Raw genomic sequence first — 23,205 nt, 5'->3', positions numbered from 1 at the left:
GAGAAGCCTTTTACATTTTCACTCCAGGCAGAAAGACAGTTAATCATGTCTCTCACTGCGTGCATATGATGAAGTAACCCCCTGCCTGGCAGGAAAGCTCACATGAACCTGTACACTAAAACACCTTCACTGCAAACCTGGATGAGACCCTTACCTGTGTCCCTTGCTTCATCCCCATAAACCGGCCCACTGACACACAGGGAATTTGACAATTCTGAAAACTGAAAATGGGTGCACCCAAAATGACCACAGCCAGTGGTGCCCAGTGCCCCCTGTGCAATGAATCTGCCCCCCAGCCTTTCCCAGCAGCAGGCTTGGCACCAGCTCCTGTTCACACCCTGCTGGGACCTCCAAGAGGCCTGATGAAATCCACAGGCTCAAGCAGTGATGCTTTTTACAAAAACAGTGCACTGTGTCAATCTTAATAAGAGGTGGCAGCAGAAGAAAAACAGTTTGGCAAACTTCTTTCAAATCCAGTCTATTTATTAATTTTAAATATAGTTGTATGGATTTGGGGTAGCTCCCTAATTGTTTAGAAGCCTCAAATATTCAGATTTATGCCTAATTTATTTTCTGATATCTATCATGAGATACATGCAGCTTTCTTCAGTGCAGCTTTTCTTCTTGAATCTCAGCTTGTCAAAGGAAAAAGAAAGTAATTTCAGCAGATACCATCTGTGCAGCTCTGGATTTACTTAAGCATCAAATAATACAAAGTACCAATTCAGAGTTCAAGCCAAACACATGCTAGCCTAAAATCTGTTTCCTGGGCTCTATAAAGTTAAGTCAGCCCAAAATTTTAAACATGATTTAAACTGCCCCCTTTACATTTTTTCCCATTGCTGCTAACCAGCAGTGAATATATTTGATCTTCAGATGCTTTATAGATTAAGAGGTTTCTCTGGCTTGGGCTGGACCTGCAGTTTTGGGTCAGCACATCACCCTGACCCAAAACTCACCCTGATGCCAGGATGTCCCTGAACTGCAGCACTGCTCAGCGCTGACCAGCACAAACCTCCTAGGGGACATACCTCCATCTCAGGAGGCTGATTGCCCAAGTGGGGAAACACACACCTCCTCCTACCACATATCCCTTCCCCTGCAGCAACAGGGGAAACTTCAGAAACCATCCTTTTAAGCATGAAGATAAACCAATCATGAAAATCAGATCATTGCATGGAGAGCCTGTGGATGGGCTGTCCTTGCCTGCAAAGCCTGAGTGCTTTTAACTCGAGACAAGGAGAGGAATTAATGTCTTCTCCTGTGCTTATGTGTGTTTGAGACCCACATGTGAGCAGGATGTTTTGCGCTTCACCACTTCTTTTGTTGTGACGCTCAAACGATTTCCCACTGAAAACCAACACGCTTGTTGTTGGTGTCTTAGTAGAGGAAATTAAATCTGACATTTCAGTGTTATTTGATTTCACATCCCTGTACACCATTGTATAATTTCACCACCTACTCATTTTTTTCTTCACGCACAAATGCATTTAGAGAAAATACAATCCTTGAACGAATACTTAGTCAGAGAAAGGCTGTAATCAGCTGAGATAGAAATCAGACAGTTTATTTGCTTGAAAAACAAGGAAAGGAGGCGGAAATTAAATGGAATCCTTTCTTTCCTGTGAACTTAGGGCACCAAAAAATTGTATCAGAAAACTATAACATGAGAAGAAAAATAGTTGAAAAACTTTGCAGGCAACAGTGCACCTGAGCTATTGCACTAAAAATAACATGAAGGTCGAAGATCTGATTCATTAGATGTCTTCTGTGTTCATCGGAAAAAAAAAAAAGCTACAGAAGAAGACTCACAAACTTTTCTGAGAGCAAAACAACTAGATGTCCCACGTAAATCATTAGATATATCAACATTTAGAGGTCAGATAGGCAGCAACTGAGTCATGCTGGGAGAACATGCAGAATGTAGACACCTAAGATCAAAACTGGGATTTGAAAAGTTCCTCCACACTGTCTAATCCATGTAAATACTCAGTCCTGGGAAAGAGGAGAAGTGTGGCACACTGGAAAGCAGCTGGCGCACCGAGCTTATGAATTGCCTCAAGAGCCTGCCTTCTCAGGCACCTTCCTCCAGCTCTTTTACTGGATCTGGCTCACAGGGCAGAGGAACAGCAGTCACAGACCAGCACCTTGCTCTGCCAGAGGGCTGCAGGCAGACAATCCCCGTGGAGACAAGGAAAGCTCATAATTATGTTATACAAAAATGCAGGTGCTGAGCTCCATCTCATACACCCCTCCAGTGAGTCAGCTCAAATTTAACAAATGCACATGATCACAAGTGTCAGGACTACCACCTATATTTTTTTTTTGACTATGTATAACTATTCTAACTTCCTCATAGGTATTTATACCTTGGCAGTGTTGGTTGACAAGAAGTTCAACATGACCCAACAATGTGCACTTGCAGCCCAGAAAACCAACCATATCCTGGGCTGCATCAAAAACAGTGTGGCCAACAGGTCGAGGGAAGTGATTCTGCCCCTCTACTCCACCCTTATGAGACCCTACCTGGAGTACTGCATCCACATCTGGGGCTCCCAATACAGGAAGGATGTAGGTAGACCTGTTGGAACAAGTGCAGAGGAGGACCACAAAAATGATCAGAGGACTGAAACACCTCTCCTATGTAGACAGGCTGAGAGCCTGGAAAAGAGAAGGTTCCAGGGAGATCTTATAGCACCTTCCAGTACCTAAAGGGAGCTGGAGAGGGAATTTGGACAAGGGTATGTAGAGATAGGACAAGGAGCAATGGCTTTAAACTGAAAGAGGGTAGATTTGGGTTAGATATTATGAAGAAATTCTTTATTTGTAAAGGTGGTGAGACACTGGCAGAGGTTGCCCAGAGAAGCTATAGATGCCCCATCCCCGGAAGTGTTCAAGGCCAGGTTGGTGGGGTTCTGAGCAACCCACTCTAGTGGAAGGTCTCCCTGTCCATGGCAGGAGGGTTGCACTAGATTAACTATAAGGATCCTTTCAACCCAAACCACTCTGATTCTAAGATTTATGCAAGTTTCACAACAGTTTACACTCTAAGACATTATACAAATATAATTAGCAAACCTTAAGATATTTTCCAATTCATTTAAAGTTATTAAATAAGTCAAAGGTAACCTTTTTTCCAGTTCTTTGGCACTTCTTGAGAGTAGGATAGTGTGATCAATCCTCTACTCTAATAATTTTCCAGTTCACAAAACATTCACAGAAATAAGAGAAAGCCCAGCTGGGGACAAGGTTAGGAGCTTGTCCAGGGCAGCTCCCTGACCCAAGGCAGGATTCACCTGTGGCTAACGCATTGTCATCAGATATGTGTCTGATTGCCATGCACATCCAAAGAATCCCCCTCTGCAACCTCTTCCAGTCCTCCACAATCTTTCCTGTTACACAGTTCCTCCCTAGTGACTAATCTAAATCTTTTTTGATTCAATAAGCCTATTATTTCTTGTTCTAGCCACCACCAACATAAAAGACACCAAAAAGGTGAAAGAAATAAATCATTCTCTTCATTTTTGAGACTTGTATTTCCTTTGAGTATTCTGTAGGCAACCCTACTCAAACTCTTTCAATCTTCTTATAATTCTCATTCTCATATACTTATGTTCTCATGGTTTCTAGATTTTTCTTAAATATCACTGCTTTTCTCTGACCTGTATCCATTTTTCCTAACAAGTATGACATATAAAACTAGACCTGATATTTCAGCTGATGCCTCTTGAAAACACAACAGAATGAGGTACTTCATGTCATATGGATGATACAGTCTTTATAAACATCTCAATACTTCTGTTAATTTTGCAGAATCACTATGTTGTTAGAATAGATCACAAAGCGCATGCCAGACAACCACCTGACTTTTTTCTGCTGGGCTAACCTTTAATTCCTTTCTTTCTTGTTTGCAAAGTTTGCCGGTTCTGTCCAATTTCCCAAGATGATTTTGAATCCTATTTCTACCCTTCAATATGCTTTTTTCCCTCCTATATGTCCTGCCCGAAACAGATCACAAAACAGTTGCAAAACCTTGTGCATATGTATTCTGCAATCCAACAATCACTGCTTATGCTCTTTTTTAATTCTGTACCCCTGAAAAAAAAGAAAAAGGAAAAGAAAAAGGAAAAGGAAAAAAGACAACAAAGAAAAAAGAAAAACAAAGACACAAAGTTATTTATTTGTTTGTTTGTTAAAAAAAACCACCATATTTTTACCATAAGGACTGGTAAGAAAGCACAGAACAGTGAAACAGCGGATCCTCTTTCCCACAGGGAAATGTATAGGCACCTATGGCATATTTGAAAAGTGTGTGTGCTGTGAAAGTAATCTCTATTTATAGAGAGTTTTAAAACTGATTTATATATATATATAAGACAGTTCTGTCAATGTTTGCTAAGGACAGCTCAAATACAATACTGAGAGGAAGAGAGAATAGGAAGACCTGGCCAATGTTTCAAGCACAATTCTTTTCCTCTCTTACTTGTTTTTCATTTTTACAGTAGAAGAAGCAGGATTTGAACCCACGTTGGAAACAGCTTTATATTTAAGTCAATGAAAGTAAGTGGTTATTTTAGCAATAGTTTAGCATAGCATTTCCTCTTCTTTCAGTTTTTATTTTAGATTATAAAACTGTGGTCTGCTTACATTGGAGTCCCACAGTTGGACAACACAGCACTCCAGGACTGGATCCAGTGCACCAAAGCCATTGATTCCTACTGTCTTGACTCTAAAAAGTGTTAAGGGATAAATTTGACATTTATGGGGATAAAGTTACTGCAAGCTTTGGAAAAGATGTTAAGGTAAAAAAAAAGTGTTGTTCAGCACCTTGATTTCTCAATAAAATAGAGCAAAGAAGGAAACTAAAACCAATTCAAAACATGAATACAAATTTACATTTGCTATTACAAATCTTCTTAGTTCAAGTCCTCCTGAGATTTATTTAGATGTGACAGCAAACAGAAGCCCCACATTTTAAGGCCATTTTTCCACATTTGTCATTTAAACTTTGGACTCCATTTTAAGCAACCAGCAAGCTGGGGTTAACTTATGCAATAAACTCGCTCTGTTCTGCTATGCTGGAGTCCCACCAGTGATAGTTCTGCTCTCATAACATGGTAAATACCGATTTTGCTCACACTGGCATAAATTCTTCAATCTGTCAGAGGAAGGAGACAGATAACTGCCCAACTGTCAGGAGCTTCCTAGGGTCCTGCAAGTATCTCGGATAACTTGGACTAGGAATTTTTCTGCCTTTGTGGACTTCAACAGGAATGGAAAAGTTCCTGGTGACTTAAAGGAATTTGTCCCAAACAGGAATATCTGTATACATAATAGTAATTATAGAAGATATCTTGTGCAAGGAAGGGAGAAAAAAGGGCTCATATTGAGCAAAAGAGAAAATCTAGGAGAGCAGTGCGAATCACAGAACAAGTTTAGCAATGGAAATGTGCATCAAAAGGATGCAAAACCTGAAAACAAGTGAAAATCTTTGAACCAGACCCTTCAGAGAGTTATAGCCAGTGAGATAACATAGCATTTTTGGTCCAAGGAGACATACATGAATCCTAAATACAAAGTGTTCTCACAGTGACATGACTAGTTAGGATTCTGTGTAAAAATTCAACTTCAGACCACAGAGATTCTTATGCCATTGCTAATTTCACTTAGAAACACATTAATATTTGGCAGCTCTGAAAATACTTTTGCTTCATGTGCTCTTGAAAGAATAAAGTTAGAAAGAGTGAAAAGTATGAAATTTGGTGCCTAGCAAAGAGTCACAGAGAAAGAAACTCTTTTAGACTCTGAAAATTACAATTTTACATTATTTTACTAACTGCTGTATGCAAAGAAGCCAGTTCATAGAGCCACAGATTATTTCCATAACTAGAAATAACTGGTGACCTGAAAAAAATCCACCATCTGTACAACCCAACATTGAGCTGGGTTGCAAGTGTCTTATGAGCTGAAGGAGTAACTTCATTTACAACCCTGAAGCTCTTGATGAAACAAGTCAATCCCTCCCAACACTGGTGAAGAGAAACATTTCTCTGTACTAAGAATGCACTGCTTCAGATGTACTGTTCCTCATCTCCTCCATTCATGAGCAATGACCACTTTCCCCCTTCCTCCTCAACAAAACCATTACGTCTCGGCAGCTTGTCTGAAGCCAAGGAAGAGAAAGACACTTGGCTAATCTGATCCCAAGGAGCCAGTCTGGAAGAATCCCTTCTTCTATCATCCATTCCAATATGAACACTGATTTGAGAAGGAGTGAGTGGCTTCATGTGGCCTTGAGCTCGAGCTTCATAACTTTCTGTGTCTGGCTTCTTGTAACTAAGAAGAGAAAGAGAAAAGATGTTTAATACCAAGAGGTCAACATGTAGAAGCATCTTCTGCATTGGAACAAATCTGAAACTTCTGATAACCTAACTGTATTGAAAGTATCTCTATAGAAAAAATAAATTTATAGATTAATTACATATGTTTAAATTAACAGCTTCCTATCTAATAGCTCACAAATAATTAATTTAAGATGTGTGGTGTCAAGAATGTAACAGTCTCAAAAATCAGCTACAGAATAATAATTTTTATTACTACTTAATTTCTGAGCCTGCCAATTCTCTCAAGCCAAGACAGGCACAGAAAAAATAGAGAAAGATATCTGTAGCAAGGTGCAAAAGAATAAATACACCGCTTCTCTGTTTCTCTCTGGCTAATTTAAATGGACAAAAATAAAAACAAAACAGGTACAAATATTTTTTAAAAAATCGACTGCTACATCATGGAGAATTATCTTTTGAATGACTTGTTCACCTGATATCCACAGCAAAACCTGCTGATCATTACCTTACTTGGTATTGAACTAGATTTGCAACACATGGGTTCAGGTAGTATCAGCTGCTAGTTAAAGAATGCTCAGCACTGTGTTAGTCCAAGTGAGTTCATAATAGCAACATCTGTCTCTTTTGGAGCCAAGGATAAGACAGAACAACCCCAAGCTAAAGGACCGTCAGGCTGAAGTGCTGACAGCAGCTGCTGCACCACCTGCTACAACATCAACATGACCAAGTCCATCTAGGTATAGAAAGCCCAAAGTGTGTCTCACTTGCATCCCATCATCAGTGTTGTCATGGTTCCCCAACTGATAAGTGTAAGACAACTTGCCATTTCAGCTGCAGGGAAGACAGCAGGACAGACATAGAAGAAGCTGCCATTGCAGCTGATCCCATCCAAGGCTCAAGCACAAGGCCAACAGGCATGAACACACCTAGAAAAAAAAATATAGACATGAGCCAGAGCTACCTGTCCCAACACAAGCATTTCCATTCCTTCATACTATGGAACAGATCAGCAGTTCTACAGCATGACTTGCTGAGACCTCCATAAACACAACTAGATCAGTATATATATTTACTCACTTATTTCTAAACGTGACCCTCCCGTTGCAAGGGATGACCTTTGCACAAATACAGCTACAAGACTGTGGCCACAAGGTAATAATATTTGTCCCTTCCAGCTATTCTGCACAGATGAAACACAGCAAAGGCAACAGAAAGAATAGACAATCGTACAGGCAAAGGAAGAAGTTACTCATAAACAAAATGATGAATGCTTGAAGTAAATTTTAAGTAGGAATCTGGAGCATGTGGTATAGAGGATGCAAGTAGTAGGAGAGAAAAACGTGTGATTCAGGGTGAATAAAAGAGGGAGCACCCAGAAATGGGGTGGTGTATCCGATTAGAGCTGAGTTTGATTATATAGAAACTAATCCCCAAGTACTGCTATGTGAAGTAAGAGCATGGTTTTAATTTCATAGAACTATGTATTCCTAAAAGTTTAAAATTTGGCGAACAAATATTTTTGTTCATATAAAAAAAAAGTATTTATTTTGTCATCCTTCTACCAAGTTTTAAATAATCTAGGAACCTCTCTTTGGTTCCTTGAGCAGGGAATCCTACAAGATGCACTACAGAGTTCAACTACACTGCTCCCTTCAACAAGCTGAGCTCTAGCAGCCACATACCTGCTGCTATGGGTATTCCGAGCAGATTATAAATTAAGGCAAGAATTAGATTTATTCGTATTCTTCGAACTGTTCTCTTCGATAAATGAATACTGGCAACTACATCCAGCAAGTCATTCTGCAAGACAGAAGAGCATTGAGTGTTTTCCACATGCAGTCTTCAGAATATCAAACCAAAAAGAGGAGTGTCAGGGATGAAAGAGGACAGGTTAAAACTGTAGTGCTCACTCGGATAAGAACAACATCTGCTGCTTCAATGGCAACATCGGTGCCTGTTCCAATTGCAATTCCAACGTCAGCCCTGGCTAGTGCAGGGGAATCATTGACTCCATCACCAACCATTGCAACCTTCCTCCTCCCATTTTGGAGTTCCTGGACCTTGGCAACTTTGTGAGAAGGAAGAACCTCGGCAAACACTTTTTTGATCCCAACCTATGTACAAAGAAAGACACTCAGATGGTGATATGCTTCATGCTGAAAGGAGAGCCATTTGCTGTTCTGGTGAAGGGGAAACACAGGAATATCAACCCAGCTGATTCCAGTGAAGGCAACACTTGCAAGCTGCACAGAAAGCTCAAGAGCACCATGCCTTTGGCATAAGAAAAGCTCTGATGAGAGCCCCCGCCATCTTTACTGCAGAGATGCTGGCAAATGATGCTCTGCCCTAAGCATCATGCCCTGCAGGTCTTCTGAAGCTCCACTATCCTAGCAATAAGGCTTTAATGGTTAAAAGAGGCAGTTTTCAGCTAACCATGCTGCATGATGCACCAATAAAAGTTTCAGTAAAATCACAGAATCATAGAATAGATTAGGTTGGAAAAGACCTCTAAGATCATAGAGTCCAACTGTTAACCCAGCACTGCCAAGTCCATAAGCACCACATCCACATCTCTTTTAATTACCTCCATGGATGGTGACTCCACCACTGCCCCACGCAGATATTTTCTCTTGTCCTGTTGTTTGTTACTTGGCAGAAGAGACCAACCCCACCTGGTTTACAACCTTCTTTCAGGTAGTTGTAGAGAGTGATAAGGTCCCCACTGAGCCTCCATTTCTCCAGACTAAACAACTCCAGTTCCTCAGCCGTTCCTCATTTTGCATTTAGAGTTTGAGATCAGGGGAATCTCCTATAAACCCAACATCCTTTAAACTGCTATGCTTCTTAACAATAATTCATATTGTTACTACTATGCTACCCTTGAAGATACTGGCAAATCTCCACTTCCCTTGTTGTGAACAGGACTGGATCTTCAAGGAACCTTCCTTCATCACTAACCAAACAGGACTGCCCTTCAGTGAAGGGAAGCAGAAGGCTTCAGTTCAGCAACTGATTACTGCAAGGAACTCTATACCTCTGGAGAAGACTGCATGTCTTCAGCAGCCGCTGGCCTTTACTATGCCATAGGACCTGACCTGATTTGCAGTCCAGTTCAAGAAATGTTAGTCTTCATTTAACATATCCAGGGAAACTGGGATTCCAGGGAAACTGAAGTCCTGCTTCAAATTCACTGGGGCAAACCAGAGTTTTAAAACCTCATTGTATATTTTTTTGAAACACAAAGAAGCAGATACCTGAGTAGCAATGGCTTTTGCAGTTTTTCTGTTGTCCCCCGTTATCAGCACCACATCTATTCCCATGCTTTTCAGTGTATGCACAGCAAGGGCTGCCTCCTGCTTGACAGTGTCTGCTATTGCAATCATTCCACACAACACACCTGCACAAAGAAACGTCCTCTGTTAGAGAGAGCTGTAGGAGGCAAAGTGGCAGCAAGAGAAAGGGCTTCCCCTCTACCACTCCAACACATTCTGGGCATTATTGCCTGCATAACTGTCTGCAGCTTTCTTATTTACGGTCTCTTTCTTTCCTCATTTATCTGTTTCAGATCAAACAGTAAACATCTTTGATATTTAAGCACCAGGAGTAAGGGGAGGAGGGTAGCTTTTAAAGATGCCTGACTCCTATATTTTATGGTATAAATAAACATGATAGTGGGTCAGAGAAAGTTTTGGAATTTGTGCCCAGGAGAAATGTTGAAGCCAATCCTCCAAGAGGAAGCACATAAGAGTGTCTGGTTTTATGTCCCCCACTCTTTCAGGGTTGGATCTCTATTAGAATTAATTACTTTCACAAAGAGGTGTTGCATCTGCCTTCCAACCCATTGATCTAAAGGTGTATCCATGTGCACATGCCTCTCAAAATTGCCCTCTAGGAGCACCAAGAATATTTGTACAGTAAATGAATCACAGGCCTCATTTCAAGATCACAGATGCACTGGTAATCTGTGACCATTACAACCATTTGTTATATCGAGGTATTATCTGAGATCTCTTTCTGTATAGCACAGAGCAGAACCTCACTAGCGAAACTCATTGAGTCTAATTTATACTTGACTGATCTAATGAATCACCATGTTTACTTATTACATGTTTTGAAACCAGTGATGCAATAGGTTGGTCTGTGACTCCTAGGTGATGTAAAGTCAGGATTGGACATGGCACTGCACTGGTACTGCTTTTTTGAACAACAAAAAAGTCTTAGACAACAGGGGTTTCAGAAATTATTACTTACATTAGAAACTACACAACAAAATCTTATAAACACTGCTCTATGGTGAAAGCTTCTTTTAAGAATACCTTGATACTTTGCAGTTCACAAGCAGTTCTGCACCAAAAGCTTAGTAGCTTCTTGCCACTAAGCCAGTGATCAGAGTTTGCTTTTATCCCTTCCTCAGTAGGATCAACTGATATTTATTGTCACTCCAAGGAACAACAGTTACCATCTATAGCCACTAGTATGGCAGTCTGTCCTTTCGTTTCATGGTCTGTCATTGCATCGTTCACATCATTTGCAATATTCAAGCCATTGCGTCGCATCCACTCACGATTTCCGATCAACACTGAGTATGTATGAGATGGTGACGGACCTTTGTGCACAGACAAGAAGAAAAATTAGCAACTCGAAAATAGTGTACACAAGCAGAGATGTTTGAGGATGACAAGTTGGGCATAGGCAGTGCCTGAAGACAGCCTCATGAAACTTTTCTCCTTCAAGACGCAATCTGTGCCTGTTTACATACAGAGATGTGTCATGAATTTAATAGAGGTATTTGCCCGTATTTGCCTTTGTCAGTTGGCACTGTTTTTCTGAATAAGTGCAGTATGCATGTTTAGTAAATGCCATCCTCCTTTGTTCTCACAGCTAATGACTTCTTTCAAATATAAAGGCTATTTCTGAGAAGAAAAAAGTAGTTTTGTTCTAATAAACAATGAACCTCATTATGAATTCAATCCAACTTCACAAGAGCCATATGAGAAGGTGAGAAAATATTACATTAACACCATTTACAAATGGCACAGTTCTGATGATTAAAGTTCTTATTCTATTTAATTCTTCTAATAGCTTTCTCAAAAAGGTCAGGAGCACCACAGCCTTTTGAAGAGAACTGATGAGCTTCTTAAGGAAGGTTTTAAATACCTTTACTTTCTCTCCTACAGTACAAAAGACCAAAGTGGCTTCCAGAGAGTCTGAAACAAACCCAAGTGTATTGGCCTAATCAAAAATGTCGCACGCTGAAACTCTGTTTTCAGATATAAAGTGCTTTATTGTGCATCTGATGAATTTTTTTTTTTACTTAAATGCTCTGAGAAGTATATGAACAGAAAATAAAAGGCCAAAGTTAATAAGGAACTGAAGGGTAGGATATAAAAAGTTGCACTAAGAAATATATGTTAAAGGTAATTGTCCTAAATGGGAAGATATTACTAACTGTCAAACTTTGCTGTCTGCAGGACCATTCTTCTATCCAAAAGGAATATTGCATAAGTATTGTATGTAATTTTCAAGTATCCATCACTGTAGCATCTAAATTCTCATTTAGATTTCTGAATTTCAGCGAGATCAAGAGTTGCAGAAAAGAGCTTCAATTTTTGCTAAGCCACATTTTGGTCCTCTTTGTTCTTTGCCTCCTTCTGCCACAAATCCACTTTTCTGTTGTTCCTAGTCCAGTAGGATTGGTTTACAACAGCCAGCACTGTTGATTCATCATCTCTCACATTGCCACTGGTGGTCACCTCAGGGGCAGACTTACCCCGTGATTCCAAGAGCGTGATCACCGCGTTATCTCCCAGAGGAGCCCTGCTGTCCCCACTCCTGTTAGCATCCAGATTATCGAGACTCTGATTGGCTGTGCTGAGGATGGCCTCAACTCCTCCGACTTTGCAGCTGATACCACAGCCTGGGACTGCCTGGAAGTCGGTGCAGTATCCCAGACTCTGAGTGCCAAGCTCCTGTAGACATAACCAGAGGTCATCACCAGTCTGTGCTGCCCAAATGGGGTACAAACATTAGTTAACTCCTGCAAAAGAGAGGTCTCACTCCTCTTGACAATGACTGACCAACCAAAAACTAGCACAGAGTATTAGTAGCACAGAACTAAAAATAAGCATGTTTTGGTTGTGCTGTGGCTTAGACTTCCAGAAAGGGACAGCCATACAGATCACATTCAGGTCTCAGCCCTGGCACCAGCAAACTATAAAGAACAGCTTTTCCTGGTAGCTTAAGCATGAAAAAGTTAGATTGGTGGTTCACGACTTCAGCCAAGATTAGGAATTGAAGTCACACACCTTCTGAAAAGATGCAACTTTTAATTAACCTCACAGACAACTGGTTGTGGTAGATCAGACCTTTTATATGCACACATATATATATATGTATACATATATGTAAAAGTATAGTGAAAACCTGTTTCTAATTCTTAGAGTGATCTAGCTGGATGATAAGGAACTGGGTTTTCCTGTTGAGTTAGAGTGAGAAGCCAGTGAGTACCTTCAAGATAAGAAAAGGATTACCAGGATCCTATCAGTTTCAAAAAGAATGGAGAAAAGATTTATCTATAAACAAGTTATTCTGGGTTGTTTCTGGAAGTTGGAACTATATGTATCTTTTAGTGACCTTCTTAAAACACCGGGATGATAAGATGGGTGGTGAGAATATTATCAAACAGTATAGCATTACAATTCATATAAGCTATGATCCAGTAGTAACTGGTGCATGGGATAACTACAGAAGTTGCAGGTACTAAGAGAACTTGTAAATAGAAAATGTAAAATACAAGAAAGGCAACCAGTTAATTACTCATACTTCTAAATTCAGTGTTCAGTTCTAAATTTTATCAGTGAAAGATCTATCACTAATAAGTTTGATATATTCTTTCCAATTATTTTTTCCCTAAATCAATTAAGGACTTTTCTTAGCATAAAGAAACAGTTTATTTGAACACGCTTCCTATTTTCATTATGATCTGTGCTTTCAATCTTTCTGAAACATTTAAGGGACACAATATATACAGGACCTCTGAGGATTTGTTAAATTTGCAAAGATTTGAGTAATCCATTAATTAATTTGTGAAACTCACAAAATATTACAGTTTAATATTCAAGTTTTAAATCTCCCTAATTTATTGAAATGAGCAAGTGACTAAGAGAAGTGACTACAGTCAGGTAACACAAGAAATGTCACTACATTTGCTTCACAATGCTATTTTAAGTATAATTATTGCTCCTGCACATATTCCACAACCCTTATTTTTCTATTAATTCAAGAAAAACTTTGTAAGGTCTTGCTTGAGAACTCCACAGTGTTACCAGAAAAGCACAGCTTAAAATATACCTTCTGCTAATGTCCAGACTAAGATGCACAACCATAAAATCACAGAATAACAGAATATGCTGAGTTGGAAGGGACCCACAGGGATCATCAAGTCCAACCCTTAGCCTTGCACAGGACCATTCCCAAGAGTCACATCATATGCCTGAGAGTATCGTCCAAACACTTCTTGAACTCTGTCAGGTTTGGTGCTGTGAACACTGCCCTGGGGAGCCTGTTCCAGTGCCCAACCATCCTCTGGGTGAAGAACCTCTTTCTAATATCCAACCTAAACCTCCCCTGACACAACTTCCAGCCATTCCCTCAGGTCCTGTTACTGGTCACCATAGAGAAGAGATCAGTGTCTGCCCCTCTGCTTCCCCTCACAAGGAAGTTGTAATTGCAATGAGGTCTCCCCTCAGTTTCCTCCTCTCCAGGCTGAACAGACCAAGTGCCCTTAGCCGCTCCTCATATGGCTTCCTCTCAATCTTCATTGCCCTCCTTTGGACACTCTCTAACAGTTCAATATCTTTCCTATATTGTGGTGCCCAAAACTGCACAGAATATTCAAGGTGAGGTTGCACCAGTGCAGAGTAGAGCATAACAATCCCCTCCCTCGACTGGTTGGCAATTCTGTGCCTGATACCCCCCAGGACATGGTTGGCCCTCCTGGTTGCCAGGGCACTGCTGACTCAGATTCAACTTGCCATCGACCAGGACCCCCAGGTCCCTTTCCATGGCACTGCTTTCCAACATCTCATTCCTGTCTGTCCATACATCCACCCCACATACAGAATCTGGCACTTTCCCTTGTTGAACTTCAATGTGGTTGGTGATTGCCCAATCTTCTAACTTGTTAAGATCTCTCTGCAGTACCTCCCTGCCTTCAGCCTCCCAGCTTTTCAGCCTGTTACTTTTCAGGCAGGTCTGTCCCTCTGGAACTTGATCCTTTTATATAACATTTCTGCATTTGCACAGACACCTTCAGGCCTTAGATGAAATAGGAAGACTAAGTACCTCTTTGCAATATTTAGTGACTGCCACTCCTAAAGGATGCTCACTGCTGGCTTCTGCAGTGCCAATAACCGCCAGTACCTTCTTCAGGGAGATCACAGCTGTGTCTCCCAACAAAAGCACCCTCATGACTTTAGGAACTCCATAGGTGATGGTCCCAGTTTTATCAAACATTACAGTCTTGATCTGCAAGAAATAAACCACAGTTACTCCCTAAGCCATGTGAGTAAAGGGATGTTCATATGTTTTTGGAACATAAATGCAGTCAAGACCTTAAGAAATAGTTGACTATATCCACAAGAAGACAGAATAACCCTACAAAGTTACGGATTTCTGTATGTACCTTAAACTATTTGTACAGTACATCTCCTTATACTTTCTTATTCATTCCCCATACAGTGATTTCACTCAAGCTAAACCATCATCCTGTACCTACATCAGGATCTCAGACAACAGTCACTGTAGGACTTAGATGCACACACAAAGGACAGTACATGTCTTTTCATGCAAGACTCATGCAATGGTACCTTAATCACTTTTACCACAACCTATGTGATACAAAGAGGGCTTTTATGGATGCTGTTCTAAACAGTTGACAATAGTACTGAGGAAAGAGGGCTCAGGAAGTAGTTTGGTGATAAAGAAGGTAGAGAGAGTGCAAGAAGCTGCAAGAAATTCAAGAACCTAAGCAAAATCAACATCATGCTAATTCAAACCCAGCAGTCACTTGTTAGCCAGCCCAATAGGTCTTGAGGAATCAGGAATGAACCAAAAAATACAGCCAAACATATAATGAAATCCAAAGCTAAAGTTAATTCTAATGTTGAAAATAAACACAGCAGAAACACGAGAACAAAATAACTTACCAAAGTAGGCATTTTTTCCATTCCCAGCTATTTCAACACATCAGCCTTGCAGAATCCCAGTTTTCAAAGCCCTGACCCTAGCTTTGCTTAGATCCAAAAGGTAAAAAGTTCCAGCATTATTTAGCAATCTTTTTTTTTTTGTTTGTTTCAAAGACTTGGAACTTCTGGTCCAATAGGAACAAGAATTATCACTCTGACTAACTTGCTCTTACCATCCTTTTCCCTTAAATTGTTCTGCGCATGTCTAATACAGTCTATCATAGCATGGTTTCAATTATATTCTTTATGGACATGTCAAGCCTCTTCCTCCTTCAACTTCTTCCTCCTCTTTTCATCATTTTTGTGTCTTTGAAGGGTTTTTTCTTCCTCCCTTCTATCTTTTTTTCTATACAACAAAACAGCTTCAAATAATTTGTTTTTTCTCTTACATCCCACATTTTAAACTGCTGATCATAAACAATATGCATTTCACAATAGCTCTCTGAGGAAAGAAAAAAATCTACTGGATTACTGGGCTCTTTTGCAGAAGAGGTAAAGAAAGTGCAAAAGTCAGAAAGCCCTGAGGCCATGCAGAAGATTAGCAGCCTCATAGTCATGAGACTGCAGGATCTGTTGGCTCTCAACACTTTGCTGTGACTGCTTTGAAGAAAGAAGGTCAGATTTGTCTTCTTTACTTTAATGAGCAGCAGTGAATTAAAAAAAAAAAAAGAACAACTTTCTGCAGACTTTCTCTGGACCTGCAGGATTTCCTGGGAAATTACATTTCATGTAGCAATAGCTGTGTAAGATACAAAGTACAGAATGAACTATTAACCTTGTGTGCCATTTCCAGGGGTTTTCCACCTTTGATGAGAATACCATTCTGTGCAGCCACTCCTGTGCCCACCATTACAGCTGTGGGGGTAGCCAGGCCTAAAGAGCAAGGGCATGCAATGCTCAGCACAGTGATTGAGGTTTGAAACGCAAACCTCAGTATTAGTTCAGCTTTTGAAATGTGTTTGCTCTGATTCTGCAAGAAGAAGGAAGAGAAAGGGGAAAAAATTAAAGATATGTAAGAGTGCTGACAGAAGATGTACAATCAGATGTACAATAAGATGTACAATACAGATGTACAATCAATCACAGTAATATCAAAAAACACATTTGTCTGGAAACCTCCAGTGTAGGCAAGTAATCTATTATTGTTACCATAATGCTAAATAAGGATCAATGTTATGAATTGCTTATGACAGTATTTTCTGTATTTTTTGCTGCTCAAGCACACATATGTTTAACTCTGCTCTCAGGCGACAATATAACTTGTTGGAATTTCCTTTATAGTTTAGCAAAGGAGAACCCTATTTCCAAATACACAGATCCCCACAGCTCCTGAGCATAGCAAATACACATCCTAAAGATTGCAGAAGCTCATCTTCTTTCTAAAGCCAAAACCACTATCTGCCATCAGGAACCGGAATGTCCGCAAATATTTCAGACATGACAGGAATGGCTCCTTGCAATGCAGCTATAGATCACGTTTAGTCCAGAAAGACTGCCAATAATTTCCATTTGTAAGAACCCCATGCATAACTAAGGGGGAAATGCAAAGGTATATTTATACCTGCAGAGAGATTTTAACAAGCATAATTATCTGCTCTGTCTAGGAAACACCACATTGCACAAAAATATTTGCCAGGTTGTGACATAAAACCTATGCACAGAAAGTATGTTAAGTACACTGTAAGGCATTCTAAGAAAAAAATCCATCTCTTAATAAAATTACTTACAGGAAAATATTTTTTAATAACATCAACATTTATAAAACCAATTGTGATCCATACTATCAATGTCACTGTTGAAATGATGATGATAAATGGAACAAAGTATCCACTAAACTTATCTGCCAGTTGCTGGATGGGTGCCTATAAAAAAGAAAACTAGTTATTTGCATGTTTGTGGTCAAAACAAATAAATATGCAGAGTTCATGAAAATATGCAATAGTCTTTATTTCTTTTTTGAAGTCTGGAAAAACACAGTTTGCTGAAAATATAGAATCTTTTGATTATTTAAGGTTTTCTTCTCTATTATTTTTACCTTTGACATTTGAGCTTCTTCCACCAATTTCACAATCTGTGCCAGAGTGGTATCACTACCAACATGAGTAGCATTAACAAGAATTGAGCCATGTGCATTTATAGAACCAGCAATCACTGTGCTCCCAGGCTTTTTAGTGACTGGCATAGGTTCCCCTAGAAAGAAAAGGTAGGAATAAATGAGCCAATACCCCTAATAACACAGTCCATTAGCGTTCAGCTCATTGTTAGCAAACTCAGTATACCAAGCAGTAATGACCAGAAATCACATACTGTGTATCTCTGTCTGGTGAAGACATGTAAAAGTAGCGTCATACTTCCATAAACCTTTTCATAGGTTTAATTTCAAAGGAAATGCTGTTTCCTTGGTCTTAACTTTTCAGTATCGCATCCCTCAACAGAGCCAGGAGCAAATTGGTTGGAAAAGGAACTTCTAGGAATTTTTCCATTATCACTTTGCCTTGTCATGGGAGTTTGAGCAATCTGCCTTTATTTCTACAATCCTCAGCTTTCAAAGACTAGAAAAGTTTTCTCTGTGGAAAAGCTCCTGTTCTCATGCTTCCACTCCAAGAACAGTAGCTCTACAAAACCTGTATTTTCAGGGTTAGTGATAACAACTGGTTCTCTTAAGTTAAGGGTGTCGGGGTTCCCAAGTAAAGTAAATACATAACTAAAACAAGTAAGCCAATGTCAATGTAAACTTCTTCTATCCTTTACCTTATTTATAAGAATTGCACAATTCATTAAATCCTTATTTTATTTATCAAATGAAATGAAAATTTCAGAACCTGTGAAAAAGTCCCATGACCCTGAATAGGTGTCAAGTTATGAAGCTTCCTTTCCTTCTACTTGCTCACTGGAAGAGCCCTGTCATACATACCCCAGCATCTCATCAATATTTCCCCATTAACCCTTAGAAGTTATTTCTGAAAAGGTACCATCTCTACAATTACATTCCAGAGGAAACTCCAAACAGATCACTGGAATAATGACAATAGTGTTTAGACTCTACCCATCCCATCAGTACATTAGTAAGTGACAAAACTGAGTGGAAATTCTTCAGCTTTTTAGGGTGTTGCAGACACAGGATTTGAATTCAAGCTCACAAAGGCAAGCCTTTGTATCCATTAAGGTGGGAGGTTATTCAGACAGCCGTGTTTGCGTTGCGTCTGCTCTCTTTTCTTGTAATAAAGAGTTCTAGAAGCTTTCACTTTTTTGCCCAAGGTAAGGGGAGTTACCAGTAATGAGAGACTCATCTGCCATAGAACTGCCTTCAATGACCTTTCCATCCACTGGGAACTTTCCACCGGGAACAACTTTTATGATATCACCCCTTTGAACCAGTTCAACAGCTACCTGTTCCTCCCTACAAAAGACACAAGTAAAACAGACAGATTATTTATGCTCTCAGCTTTCACGTTAACTGGATCAAGCATAGTCTGTGACCCAGGCAGGCTGAAGCAATTTTGGTTCATAAATATGTACCTGACAATAGAGTGGTCAGGTCCAAGAGTCACCACAGTGGCTTCTGTGGCTTGAAGAGACATAAGTTTAGCAAGAGCTTCTGAGGTCTTACTCTAAGAAAGAGAGATTAATGTTTAAGATATATTGAGATATATAAACGCTGATGTCTACTCAACATGATGAACTCTAAATGACCTTGTACAGTATAGGTTGCATCAGAAACATCTGACTCAAAATTCCTCTGAATAGTTTTATTCTATTCCTATCATAATTAAACAATAACTAGCGTGAAGATGAGTTAGTTACCTTTGCTATGTGTTCCAGCCATCTGCCAAGTGCAATGAACACAAACAACATTGGAGGAGTGTCAAAGAAAGTAACAGGGCTTTCCTCTGCCTTTTCAATTATCGCCACTATCAGGATCACACAGGAATACACATAAGCAATCGTCGTGGCCAGTACGATGAGCACATCCATATTGGCCATCCTGTGCCTCAGGGATTTGTAAGCTTGTACATAAAAATACCATCCGCCAAGAAACTGTTGGTGTAAGCATGGACAGACTTGTATTAAGATCACAGCAGTAACCACAGCAGTGAATGGAGAGAGTACATAATACTGCCCATAGCAGAATTTAAAAAACATAGTAGATAAGAGAAAGCACTGCTGTCCTATGCAAATTTTGTACTGATATAATTTCAGGTCTCCTGGAAGACTGACTCCACTGACATCTCTCATTTGCCCTTATTTTCAAAACCAGCTAAATATCATCCTTTTCCTCAGCTATGCAAAGTAAACAAGGCACAGAAGATGAAAGGATTTACCTACAGTTACCCAATTAGTTTGCAGATGATCAGGCCTTTTTTTCATTGTGACAGTACCTTCCCCACTCGGAAAACTATCTGATGCAACTTTGGCAGCAGTAAGTACTGTGAGTAAATACAGAATGGATAATTTGCAGAAAAGTGCCACTTCGTTCTGTAGGTGGTACAGACAAGGGAGAAAGCCTAATCCACTAAAGCTTTCCAGTCTCCTGTCTTTACCACATCAGATTACATAAATGAAATAGGAAATGAATAGAAACAAAACCCCTAGGAAGTACGGTGGACATACCTGAACAAAAGTGCACAGGATAAAGAAGAGAAGATTCAAAATAGATAATCCAGGAATGAGGTTCCGTTCCAGCACCATAGACCCATGGTGCTCACCATTGGGTATTTGCATATAAATCATTATGATTAAGACAGGGATACCAAACAGTAGGCTGCACAAGAAAGATTTCTTCCACCTGAAAAGGAGAAACTGTAAATCCTTGGTTGTTGTACACTCTGCAGTACTCAGGCCAGTGTGCTCACAGTGCAGAGCTTTGGGATATTTGCAAAGATCCAACATTTAGGGACAGTTTCAGTGTCTCCTACATGTTTAACTGTACAGACTTCTAGGAGTTTAAAACTAATGAAAGTAATAAAAGTACTTGAACCAAATGGTGAATAGTAAAATTAAATATGCTTTACACAAGAATAAGCTAATTAACTGGGAAGAGTCCTGGGGAGAGATGATTTACAAGATATGATCTAGACATGTTAATTAGTGAGAGAGAAAAAGAAATGCTTACTGCTGTATTTCCTTTTTATGATCCAGGTTATGTGCATTTGGATCTCTTCTAGCCACAGAAGCATGAAAGCCAATTTCCTTTTTATTGACAGAGGAGGAAAGATCAGTTAGTTTTGATTAAACTAACCCTATTACTTATAACATACTTAAATGACACTACTTTTAGAAGAAATGTCAGAAAAGGACACTGTTCCATATTTAATAAATGCTGACTTCTTATTTATTTTTAGATCCTTCCAAAATGAGAGGATATTTCAGTCAGTACTCAAAATCTGGACTGATAAGGATTTCTGGTACCTATACATGAACATGGTGTATAGATGCATTATGCATCCCAGTTGTCTTAGGCACAGGAAGCTCCCACTGACAGCTGGAATTCTGTTGCTCATCCCCTCAAGGACAAGGTATGCCTGCCCTTTCACCTCCACTGGAATAATTACGAGAGATGAGACATATCACAAATGAAGTAAAAATGCAGAAGCCACTGGGCTAGACAACCTTGTAAGCAAATCCTAAACATTACAGTTTAGCAGATAAACCTGAAGTTAAAAATGAAAGTGTCTAAAATCCGTTTAAACATGTAGACTACAGGGCAAAGCATTCCAGAAACAAATACAAGCAAAAAGCCAGCTTTGACTGACACTTCAGTGAGTTACTGCAGTATAATCACAGAATCAATTAGGTTAGAAAAGACCTCTGACATCATCCAGTCCAACCTATGACCAAACACCACCTTGTCAACTAGACCACGGCACTGAATGTAACATCCAGTCTTTTCTTAAACACCTCCAGGGACGGTGACTCCACCACCTCCCTGGGTAGCCCGTTCCAATACCTAATCACCCCTTCTGTGAAGAAATTCTTCCTGATGTCCAACCTAAACCTCTCCATGTTTTGACTCAGGACGTTAGGCTGTGATTGCAATCGTATTGTTAGGGTTAGAACTATGCCTCTCCCTCAAACACCCAAAAACCCAAAGCACGCTTGCAAGAACAATACATCTAAACTTCCTACCTGCATCATGAAACGCTTCTCTGGCAATATATGCTTTACAGAACTACTCTGCCATCCTGAACAGTCTACTAGTTAATATGTTAATAACTGCTGCTCCATCAATCCTGTAGTCTAGGAATTTTCTTCTGAATAAATCCTCTAGAGCACAGAGGGCAAACAGTCTCTCTTGTCCTCCTGACTACTCACTGCATGCACCTCATACAGTACATTTTCTTCCCTTCTGGTGGGCAAAAAAGGAAGTTTTGTCCACATCTGGGCCACGGTAATGGTGGATTTTATGATCTATGTGATTACTGGTAAGCCAGGATTTTTTTTTCATTTAGTGGTTGTATCACAAGCTTTTCCAGTTTAAAAAATTCCACTCTATTGATGTGAGAATAAATGCAAGTGTATACGGAGATGTGTAATACTTGGGGTATGAGCTGTGGCAAAACTTCTTTTACAGACTTTCACTGTCAAAAGAAAGTAGTATTTTTTTTATGAAATATTAAGACCACTAAAGTGACTGGAAATGAGAGACACATGATTGTACACACAGAATTGCAAAGAATAAATATATCGGACTTCTATCACATATAGATAAAAAAAAGTTTCTTTTTGTAGTTTTTAGTATGTGTTTTTAGAGTAACAACCTGTGAGACTACACATGACTGTGCAGCACAGCAGCTTCAGCAAAAGAGCATAAAAACATATGGCAATAACTGTGTCATCTGCAAAAGTCAGTGAAACCTCTCAATTATCAGCTGCTCTATATCCTTTTAAATTTCACCTTATAATTGTCCATACATAAAAAATTCTTAAATCCTACCTTGATTATTTTTATAATATCTCGAGGTCCAATAATTTCAGGATCAAACTGGATGTGAGCTTTGCAAGTTGCAAGTGCAACTGAGGCATAAAATATGCCATTTGTTCTCATGAGTTTGGATTCAATATTGTGAACACAAGAAGCACAAGTCATCCCTGTAATCTAAAGAAAAGACAAATTTAGGTAGTTATCAATCCCATATATTCACCCAATATTTGTAGATGAACTTGAAACAAGGCCTCCTGATCTCACAGAGGTACTAATTCTATATGACTACTCAAGCTCTTCTGGTATTGACCCAAGGCCTCAGCATAAAGATTTTATAGAGCTGTCCTAAATGATACAAAGCTGAGAATACAACTACCCACTTTTATTATAAAATTCTGCAACCAGCTGTTACAGTCACAGCTATGTGTTTGTATAGCAGAACTCAGACGTTGTATTAACTGTAATAGTATAACTAATATAGTTCTATCAACAGCTATATTAACACCAGCAAAGCCAAATTCTGCACATGTAACTTCACGTTGCTTACTTAAATTTCCCTGTGGCTTCAACAAGGCATTATTCTGATTACTTCTGTTTTATTAACACAACTGTAGACTGTTATCTGTCTTGAAGTAGGTATCTGTCAGAGAATAAAAACTGACATTTGAAGAATCTGTCCTTCATAAAACAATTA

At 39.5% G+C, this 23,205-nt stretch overlaps 1 protein-coding gene across 10 annotated transcripts in view; it reads right to left on the bottom strand.

Moving 5' to 3' along the window:
• Window positions 1-4,023: 4,023 nt before the first annotated feature.
• Window positions 4,024-23,205, bottom strand: part of ATP7B (ATPase copper transporting beta) — a 45,162-nt gene continuing 25,980 nt past the window's right edge. For all 10 annotated transcript variants that reach the window (XM_051780200.1, XM_051780199.1, XM_051780203.1 and 7 more), the window contains 17 exons: window positions 22,524-22,685; window positions 20,703-20,779; window positions 20,201-20,375; window positions 19,394-19,627; window positions 19,109-19,200; window positions 18,862-18,989; window positions 17,625-17,779; window positions 17,317-17,451; window positions 16,365-16,559; window positions 14,688-14,870; window positions 12,115-12,313; window positions 10,804-10,950; window positions 9,599-9,741; window positions 8,255-8,458; window positions 8,027-8,144; window positions 7,168-7,270; window positions 4,024-6,336 (listed from right to left, as the gene is read on the bottom strand). In XM_051780200.1, the coding sequence (XP_051636160.1) occupies window positions 6,072-6,336; window positions 7,168-7,270; window positions 8,027-8,144; window positions 8,255-8,458; window positions 9,599-9,741; window positions 10,804-10,950; window positions 12,115-12,313; window positions 14,688-14,870; window positions 16,365-16,559; window positions 17,317-17,451; window positions 17,625-17,779; window positions 18,862-18,989; window positions 19,109-19,200; window positions 19,394-19,627; window positions 20,201-20,375; window positions 20,703-20,779; window positions 22,524-22,685 (2,715 nt within the window). In that variant the 3' untranslated portion in view covers window positions 4,024-6,071. The remainder of the gene's footprint in view (window positions 6,337-7,167; window positions 7,271-8,026; window positions 8,145-8,254; window positions 8,459-9,598; window positions 9,742-10,803; window positions 10,951-12,114; window positions 12,314-14,687; window positions 14,871-16,364; window positions 16,560-17,316; window positions 17,452-17,624; window positions 17,780-18,861; window positions 18,990-19,108; window positions 19,201-19,393; window positions 19,628-20,200; window positions 20,376-20,702; window positions 20,780-22,523; window positions 22,686-23,205) is intronic.

The sequence above is a fragment of the Manacus candei genome, unplaced genomic scaffold (genome assembly GCF_025592945.1).
Source record: "Manacus candei isolate 608988 ecotype Guabito, Panama unplaced genomic scaffold, ASM2559294v1 h1tg000014l, whole genome shotgun sequence".
NCBI classification, from domain to species: Eukaryota; Metazoa; Chordata; class Aves; order Passeriformes; family Pipridae; genus Manacus; species Manacus candei.
This window is presented reverse-complemented; position numbering and strand designations above follow the sequence as displayed.